Here is a 9,960-nt window from a genome sequence, read left to right as displayed (position 1 = left end):
TGCACCCTGCTGCCTTAATTGGACCCCTGCTGCTAACACCACCCAGCCCTCCCTCCGACTTACTGAAAGGGCAAACACCCCCAAGAGGATCATAGAGCCCATGATGACTGAGAGGAGCTCATGATGTTGATGTTGGCTCTGTCAGTGTGCCCGTATGAATGCTGGGAGAGGATGCTCTCACAAATCTTCCCTGCTGAGGACAATTACACATCCCCCTTTTGACACAGATACCATGACATATATTATACCACACACACACACACACACACACACACACACACACACACACACACACACACACACACACACACACACACACACACACACACACACACACACACACACACACACACACACACACACACACACACACACACACACACACACACACACACACACACACACACACACAAGTCAATAACAAGTGACAACATTTGGTGATGCAGGGGCCTCTGTATGTAAATGCTAATGCTCTCTGTAGGAAGTCATACACTGAACCCCTGTTAATAAAACCAGAGGCCAACAGCAAGATGGTATCTTGTCAGTCAGGTCTAATTCTGTATTCAAACTTAATGGCTCCTGACAAGCATTTCACCAGTCCACCGAGAGACCAGAGGGAATGTGCCACAGTGAGCATGACCACTCAGCAAATTCACATTTAACATTTCATTCCTGCTGCCCGGGCTAAATGAATTATACATCCTCGATTCTCTCACATTGATCCATCCAGACAAAACTCCTTAAACGTTGACTGTTAAATGATTTGTACATCTTCTTCCTCACTGCTGGGACAGCACACTGTTTCCATCAAGTCTCTCTGATTCTGACATTCTCCTTCTATCCTTGACCCCCTTTCTTCACTCCCTCTGTTATCTGAAATAATCTCAGGGCCTCTTTAGATTCTATTCATCAGAGCAGAAAGAAGCAGGCGCTGACATTGATAAAAAAAAAAATACCATCTGTGCCTCGCAGGGGTAAAAGAGTGAGAGAGAAGGAGACAGAAAAGAAAGAGAGGGGCTTCAAATGGAACAGGCTCTGTTGTCTCCCTCTTGTCCCCCCTCGTCAATGCCATTTCAATTGAAAAGCGCAGTGGTAATTAAATTCCAGCAGGGGTTAGGGGCAACTGTGCAGCACACTGACGGGGGGCTGCCCTGATATAAAGATGACACAATTCAAGAGGACAGGGGGGGGCCAGGCGGAAAAGGAGGAAGGGTGACAAATGTTGTTTATTCACATACACTGCCAGATTCGTGCTCCTCAATCTTCATGACATTTAAAAAATAGAAAATGAAATGGATATTCAGACTCAACTGAATCCCACCCTGACCTTTTCCCCAAATCAGGGATATTCTAAACAGATCCGTCTTCTGTATCTGCAGCATGTGCAGAATATTTTGTAATGCTCAGGCAGGATGAGCAATTAGGTGGAGTTGAATTTGGGAAAAGCTGATGTGTGTGTGTTTTAGTGTGTGCATATGTGTCAGCACAAATGTGTGACTCACAGAAAAGCGCTGGTTGTTGTTGATTCACATTATAGTGGCGCTAATCCAGAGGCTCCAGAGAGGCCATACACTCCTGCTGTCCCGCTCTCTCCATCCTCTGTTAGCAAAACAACACAGCCGGTTTGTCTAGAACTGCACAAACTAAAGCATGTGGTGCACATATTCACCAACCCTGTGAAGCCCTTATTTATTTTTGTCTAAAGGTTTCCAATGATTTAATGAAAGATTTTTTTTTGTTTCAGGATATCTTTGCATCAGATTACCAGTATGTTTAAAGCAAAGCACAACATCAGAGCTCTGCATTGTAAAGCTGTCTTCATAATTACTGCCACGAGTAAATCATGCCTTGTGGTCCTCAGGGGAACTTCTACGACACACTCTATGGCTTGGCCAGAAGTATCTGCACTGATGTTGTCTTAGTTGCTGAGACATAGAAAATGAAATCACTTTTATAGACATCCTTAAGGAGCAGTAAAAACTAACGAACCTCATTTAAAACTTTTAACATGTGTTAGATAACATTCAAAAGAAGAAATTGATTATCATCTTTTCTCTCTCTCTCTTTTAATTTTCTGTCACTCAACAGATGACCACTTTAATACCAATATCTAACAACATTGCATTTTTCAATTTCAGGAGAGAGTAATTAATGACTGACAATGATTTAATCTGTTCAGAAAGGTGGGCCCTGCTGCCTTAATATTTGGATGAAACTATAAATTAAATTCTGCCAGTGCCTGGCCTACACATTAATCAATTTATCAGTCTCTGTGGCCATAATGCCCTTCAGATGGGAAACATTTGTTGAACTCTACTGCCATCTAGTGGTCAAAGTGCACATCACATGTAGTTGTGTTCAAACGCTTTCTTCAAAATTTAAAATCCCACTTGTTTCTCTTCTGTTTGAATGCATATGAATAACTTGTTGGAGACACAGTGGCCTGGTTGGCAGAATCAAAAAAATAAAAGTGTTTTTTTCTATTTCCAGTCCAGAAATAAAAAAAAAAAAACACCTATCCTGTCAGGAAGCTCTGACAAGCTTTGTCAGTGTGCAATTCTTCTGGGTCCAGTTAGATCACTTCATCATTAAGGCTTACTGTATAACAGGTCTTCAGGTAAGAACAATGAAAAATAACGAGCGGCTCATCAGTCCTCTTGCTCAGCCACAGTCACAGGTGTGTCAGTAGTGATTTAAAATCTGCAGCACTTCCTCTTTAACAGAGAGAGGGGAATGCTGCTGGACCCCCGGCCCACCAATACTTGTCTCCCAGCAGTCAAAGCCACAGTCTCTCAAGTCCTGCACTGTAGTCTGGATAACACTGGCGTCTGTCTCTACAAAAAAAAGTCAACAGAGAGTCATGTCACAAATGTTCATGAGGGGAGCCTTAGAAAAAAAGGAAAAAAAAAGAGAAACAATCTTCTAGGACAAAGGTAAAAATTGTGTTTTCAGGGATTGACCTGAATAGTATGTTGCTCACAGGGAAGGTTTTGCATAAAAAGATACATCAGGCTACATATACAGCCCAAGACTGAAATTAATTTTTCTTTTGGTTTATTGCCTTAAAGGATAAGTTCGGTTAATACAGTTTTTACATTGTTTATAGAATGAAGTAGAACAAAATACGTTTGCCCCTCAAAGAAAGGAGGAAGTGGAGTCAGCTCTCCAGAGAGTACCGCGGAGGGGCAAACATAAACAAAGTCTTTGTTAGTTCAGAGGTCATTACAGCCACACAGCGCTGTCTGGAATGACACAGACTGCAGCAGAGGACTAACCCGGAGCGGACCATGATGAAATATTGGTGAAAAACATGAGTTTTTGGACGATTAATGCAGTTTTAAGAGCAGCGCTGTCTATGCCCCGATGGATTCCATTATACAGACGTCAGCTGCATGATTTTGGATCTAAATATCTCCCGAATCACTGCTTGGATCAGGAAAACCTACTGGGTGAGTATTTTGTTCTACTTCATTCTATAAACAATGTAAAAGCTGTATAAACCAAACTTATCCTTTAAAATAAGATGCCATATTTTACTTGTAACAACTTGCACAGTGGATTAACACAAAGTTGTTTACCATGTTTATAAGAGGAAGCAAATAAATATAAAGTAATGCCTCAATTTAATCAGAATTTTCTTGCTGATATATTTTAGGCACAGACCTACAAACCAAAGTGATCACTGATGAGTCGGAAATATTATTTGGGGGAAAACATGTTTTCAAGTTCCCAGCTCTCCTAAGAGACCATTATTATGCACACCATTGTTTCAGAGTATGTAGATTTGGGGGGAAAGGCAAACCTTTGATTTTACTCTAAAACATCCACTGCACACTCATGACACACACAGTGTGGTAAGAGGCTAGAGTACCTGGTCTGAGAAGGGTGATGCCACAGCCTCCTCCACCTGCACCTGTTAGCTTGCTGTGGAGACTTTTGGTCAGTGTGACCCGACACAGGGTGTCCAGAGCAGGGTGTCCCACCCCCATCACGTTCAGGTGGTGCTGGTTAATGTCAATAAGTTCCTGTGAACAATATAAGAGAGCCATTGTGTGCATCTTCCATGGGCAGAGAATTTTATCAACTTCCATGAAAGTCCACTGATGTCCTGTAATACATTCTACATTAAAAAAGGAGTCTTGTGTCGTGATTCCATTTTGCAACTGTGATGTCTCAATGATACTTTATATTCAAGAATCTGTGCACAAGGTCTTCATTACTGAATAAAAAAAGCATCAGATTTGAAAGCAAGTCTTATGACATGGTAACAGACATTTTCTGCCACTAACTGTAAATCTTAGAATGCAAAAGTTTCAGCAAACATTTTTTTCATTAAAGAGGAAAAGTGGGTTAATTCTGCTAACATTAAAACATCATAAAACTTTCCCTTTAGTCTTTTTTGACTCCTCTCAAGTCCCACATGCTTGCACTGTCTGAGTTTAAACACTTTAAAACTAATTTAAATAATATTTTTAGTAAAGTTATGGCTTAAGAACATAGTTTACTCATAATGTTTTTAATTTCAATAATCTATTCTCTTCCAAATGAAGTATTGTTAGCTATGTCTGATTGTGTCGTCAGTGTCCTAGGTAATTAGGTAGCATCTTAAGATGAACACAACTGGCATCCCAAAATTTGAGTTATTATTCTGTAAGAAAAACAAACCAATAGCCACAATGTTGGAGAGCTGCTGTGTGTCTTACTCCACCATGAAGTATAAACTAATCTGAATTTATAGTTTTATAGTCTAATCAAATCCCAGAACAAAGTCAGAGACACTGCACCAGAATACAACCAAGGGACAAGGACGAGTTTGGTTGCCTATGGGGTGTAGGACATGACTGCTCGTTAGTTTGTTAGCTTGTTGTGCAAAGTATTGCAGTATGGCAAAAAGGCCTTTTCTCCCAAGAGAATGCCCCATTTCGAACTATGGCATAATACAGACTAAATCTATGACCTTTTTGTGCACACTGGAGATACATCTTTTTATACTGTTAATTCAGAAGATGAAAGGCTTGAGAGGTTATTAAAAGGCCTGATTCAGTCAACAGTACGAAAGGTTATCTTTCTACTTAATAAGTATTTGTGTACCTCTAGAATGTTGTAGTGCTCTCCTGTAATGGGCTCACAGGTCATCTCTGAGAGGACTTTCTCACAAGTGCAGGAAATGGCATCAACAGAGTCCAGCACAGGGGTCATAACAGAGGGAAACTTCAGGAGAGGACAATAAAAAAAAAGGAAATTAACACTTGCCTGCATTACCTGTGTAAAATGTTTCCACATGAAGTCAATTGAAGACTTTCTGCTAAACAGCCCATGTCCACACCTGAAACAGCTGTGTGATAGATACATTGTTTACAAATACACTATGTTAAATTACAGGTTTGACTTTGGTTGTGCTCAAACTGATCACAACACTGCCACAACACTGTCCGGACCTGTCGGTGTGAGGCACAGACCTGCACACCTGCTGGCGTCACCACGGCAACAGCACACAGGGGTGCTGCCTAAGAGTTTAATTTCAATATTTTATGAAGGCACTCAACGTCAGGCTCTGGAGTATCTGCCATGCAAAAGCACCACCTATTATATTAATTACAGTGTCGGTGAGTAACACACAGGGGAGGAGGAAACCGTTTAGTACCTTGTTAATCTTGTCCTTCACCCTGGCAACAAGTACCTTGGTGCTGCGCGGTACTTTGGTGTTAGTGAGGAGGATTCTTAATAACGGCACCCTGGAAGTAAAGCAGGAACAACAAAGAGTTCATTCTGCTGCTCTGCTGAAACACTCATTAACCTAAATCATATTTTTTATTCTGCTAGAGGAAAATATTGACTGTATTTAACCACTGTGTGCTCTTTCTTTTGTAATGAATTTTAAAAACCAAAAAGAAAAGCTTTTTTATCACTATGTTTTATCAGTACGAATACCTGCTTAGTGGTATTATCTTCCCTGCCAAGAATCTCAGCATGCCACCTGCACAAAGGGAAGTCTTCATCATTTAAAGATAATCATCGAATTATACATACAGGAGGTAGCACAAATACTTTTGAAAATAGTCCTCCTTCTCCACAGTAGGTAAAACAGCATATATAAAGTGCTTTGTCAAATAATCTTACCCCATGTTCCTACAGCATTGTCCACTCCTGATGGATTACCGTGGATGATCATCTCCCCCTGGAAGGCCCAGCTGTTGATCAGCTCCAAGTCCTCCTGACACCACCTGTAATTGTTCAGAAATTCAGAAATTTACCACTTAATGCAGAAAATGTCAGGTTTTAGGAAAAAATATATTACTATAGACCCATTAAAATGCTATGTATTAAAAAAATTGGGGGGGGGGGGGGGGGGCACAAAGTATTAGGACTCTCTCCTTTCATCTCTGTCAACAGGTTATGCAGTGATAACGGAGGAGCAATCAAGTGTGAAGGAAAATCAGAAACAAGCAAGCTCTTAAATAATTCTGAGAGACTCAATTTGCAAAGTTCAAGGGTAAAAATGGGAAGTGCTTTTTTTCATTACATTATTTATTTTCTTTTTTTTTGTATCCTCATTACTCTGTGGGTTGTTAGGGGGTGTTTTAAGTAATGTTATTGTGCAGTGCCTTTTAAAAACACTGAGCGGCATGAAAAAGGGAATGAGTGTTGTCACATTCTAGAAAAATGCAACACCAAAGTCTTCTAATACAAACATATCGTTCCCTTTTGAATCATGGGTCTATGTTTTGTGGAGCATTGGAGTACAGTCTTGAATCTTGTGGTGTTTACCCAGTGTACAGAGGAACAGTGTTGAGAATTAAAGTTTCTAATTTACCGTGAACTTCAAACTACTTAACTTTTGTAATATGTTTCCAGTATAAGAAATGTTTATAGAAAGTAAAGTTTTGAATGAAAATATTGATCCTTATCAGATCTTACCAGATAAAAAAATTGATCATGTTTTCACCTGGCTGTGTGATCCCACTCTTTGAGGGGAGTGGGAATGGCTCCACTGGCGCAGAGTAGAGCTGCAGCTAAACACACAGAGTATGCTGCACTCGAGCCGAGTCCAGCTCCGGTAGGCAGCTCAGACCACACTGTCAGCTTCAGGCTGGGCAGCTCACTGAGAAAGAAACATTGAAAGTGAACTTCTGTTTGAGCAGGGTGTGAACATTAAATCCTGCATCTAAGACTTATGAGTGTTGGTCACAGATGGCTTCAGATCACTGAATATTACAGAGAAAGTATATGAGTCATATGCAGAAGCATCTTTTTTACCTGCATCTCTATAAATGAAAAACACAAAACCCAAGAAAAAAATGTACTATCTAAAAAGTTAAATTAACAACTTCACTATTATGTGGAAAATGAAACATTTCCCTTTCATTACAACAGTATTTGTAATAGTAAGAGCTACAGTAGTAGTGATACTATGAGGACCATGTAATAAACTGTAATCCTTCCACTTCTACGAGCAACATTAACTTGCTTGACATCACTGTCAGTGTCTGTCAGGGAAGCTGCTGTTGGGCAGACAGGGGAATACTCTAAACTAATTGTCCAGCTCTTCTCTCGAGGGAAAAGCACATCCAGACTTGTTAAAGGCTGTGCTGTGGCCCAGTGCCAGACTCTCATTAGTGACCATCCTGTCAGAACCCATCACCTCTGTCAGACACGGCCGCATCATGTCAGCACCGATTAAACCCCACCGGCAACCCGCAGCTCTAATGTTTCCAAGCATCTTTCCCATTCACAGCTGCTAGAGCCACACAAAAACTAACATCAAGCCTCTCTGTTCATCCCCCTAGCTATCTTAATTTCAACATGATGAGTTTTATAGATCGAGTAATAATGGCTTGAAACACCCTCTGCTTTTTTTGTTAGTTCAGTGTATTTTACTGCACCTACAATGACAAGTCAACAAATTGATCCATAGAAAATCCAGTAGAAACTTTCATTTTTAAACAGAAGTTCAAACATTTGCAGGTGTTATCTTTTTTTCTTCCTGAGCATTAGTTATACAATTTGTAGGGTAATTATTTTCAAAATTAGCAATTGTAACTTTATTCTTATATACTTCTTATATTTACAACACTACTCCTATAAAGACCAGCACAAAATATGCACAGTGGTGACAGTAATAAATATAATTAAAGATAAAAAATGAGCCATGCTATGACACAGAACAGTAATGTACATCTAAGAATGTCCACACATAAATAAACACTGATCAACTAAAGTTACATTTTACTTGACCTGAATGGCCTTCAAATGTCCCAGTTCATGTCTGACAGGTTTCAAAACATCTGTTGAGTAAAGTCTAATCTCAATGGTCAATTGTGCCACATAAAACAAATATTTAATGGGAAAAGAACAGAATGATAAAAAAAAAAAAAAAGTTACATCTCACCTTGACTGAAATAATGAAATGTAGATATACAGAAAGGATAATATGGCCATGTTGGAAGTATCTGAGTTTCCATTTGTTACACCAACAAAATCCCGCAGTCTTCCCACAAGTTCAACATCCAGAAGTTTTGACTCCTCCCTCTTACCTGTTGATGAATTTAACAAGACACATGAAACTTTAGAATAAATGAATAAAGAACACTTAATTATACATGCAGATGCATTTAATGTATTATTAAATTTAATGCTTAATTGTTACAGATGAAATGGATGATGCATATCTATGTTTATTTAATTGTTCATCTGTTTGTTCCTTTATGTCAGTGTACATCCTTCCAAAACAGCTGTACCTGTAAATTTTAGTAATTTCATGTTAGAACCAAATAAAAGATAATTTATTTAAGTTGTGGTGACTACTCACCTGGGTGCAACAATGTGATTTAACTGTTTTGTAATAAATTTTCCTCCATTTAAACAATTACATGCTGCTCAGACAGCACACATACATCACTACAACATGTGTCTGGGTGGAGTGGTGGTCTGAAAAGTGCTGTTCAGATGCATGTTACAAATGCAACAAAAAGTTCACAATGAGTATGTAGGTGTTGTAGGTGTCATCCCTTACCACCAGAGTGAGGAATGAGTTTCTTCAGTTCAGTTAGGTCCCAGCAGAGGAATGTGTCAATATTAGGAAGGTTAATGCAAACTGTTCCCGTGGTTGAGGCCTTCACCCTCAAATATGTTCTCAGGTTCAGACTTACAGCAAGAGCTACCTGTAATGGAGTGGATAACAGTGGGTAGATTTTTGTCACTCTTTTGATCCCCTCTTGTGTTTCTGACTCAAATACAGCAGAAATAAGTTCTTAGACAGATAATCTGACCAACAATTTGTGTATATTTTGAATTACTGTCTGTAATTTTCCTGAGGAAAAGAGACCTTTGGTCTGTTTTCCTTTTCTTTTTTCTTTCTTTTTAATGGTAAGTCCCCACATATGAGTGTTGTATCAAAATTAACTTACAGAGGTAACATAAGGTAAGAAATGAGAGAATTTGTAAAAGTTAAAAAGTACAAAAACAGCAGAAAATGCTAAGCATATTTTAATGTATGATGGAAAAGCGACAGTGAATTGTAATCATGTAAACTTCAAAAACACGTTACCTTCCCGTGCACAACTGCATGTTCTCCGTGCAGGATCGCCTTCCCTGGCGCAGATACGTACATGTCTTTAACTTGCATTACTGAAAGAGTTTATAAAGTACAAAAATCAGTCCAGATCTGGTCTCTTCGGTCACCCCCTGAGTGTTAATAATAGCTAGCTTAGCCACTCTTCTCCCCTGTTAATCCTCCGAAGCTGCCACGGGCAGAAAATAACTTTCCCACACAGATCTGCTCTATTCGTGAGGAATCCACGGGTTTGAAGGGTTAAATCAATATTTTTGGTTCACATTCGTCAGACTGTTCCGTGTAGGAACCCTTTCAATGTGGTGGTTTAGTGGACTCCTGTTAAAAACACAGCTTGCACAGGAAGGAGGAGGGACGAACAGAGATTGATCAGAAGTATCCAATCAGAC

The 9,960-nt window shown here is 39.5% G+C and overlaps 1 protein-coding gene across 1 annotated transcript; it reads right to left on the bottom strand.

Moving 5' to 3' along the window:
* Positions 1 to 374: 374 nt before the first annotated feature.
* Positions 375 to 9,925, bottom strand: mvk (mevalonate kinase). Its single transcript, XM_074670959.1, has 10 exons — positions 9,548 to 9,925; positions 9,014 to 9,161; positions 8,390 to 8,534; positions 6,947 to 7,102; positions 6,121 to 6,224; positions 5,932 to 5,977; positions 5,645 to 5,735; positions 5,092 to 5,211; positions 3,872 to 4,025; positions 375 to 2,834 (listed from the first exon to the last, which is right to left on the bottom strand). Exons 1-10 carry the CDS (start codon positions 9,623 to 9,625, stop codon positions 2,683 to 2,685), a joined length of 1,194 nt encoding a protein of 397 aa, XP_074527060.1. The 5' UTR covers positions 9,626 to 9,925; the 3' UTR covers positions 375 to 2,682.
* Between the last annotated feature and the right edge of the window lie 35 nt (positions 9,926 to 9,960).

The sequence above is a fragment of the Halichoeres trimaculatus genome, unplaced genomic scaffold, assembly GCF_033239565.1.
Source record: "Halichoeres trimaculatus isolate MK-OKI-2021-1 unplaced genomic scaffold, fHalTri1.1 fHalTri1_scaffold_5, whole genome shotgun sequence".
NCBI lineage: Eukaryota > Metazoa > Chordata > Actinopteri > Labriformes > Labridae > Halichoeres > Halichoeres trimaculatus.
Note: the sequence above shows the minus strand (reverse complement) of the source record. Positions and strands in the feature narration are given on the sequence as shown.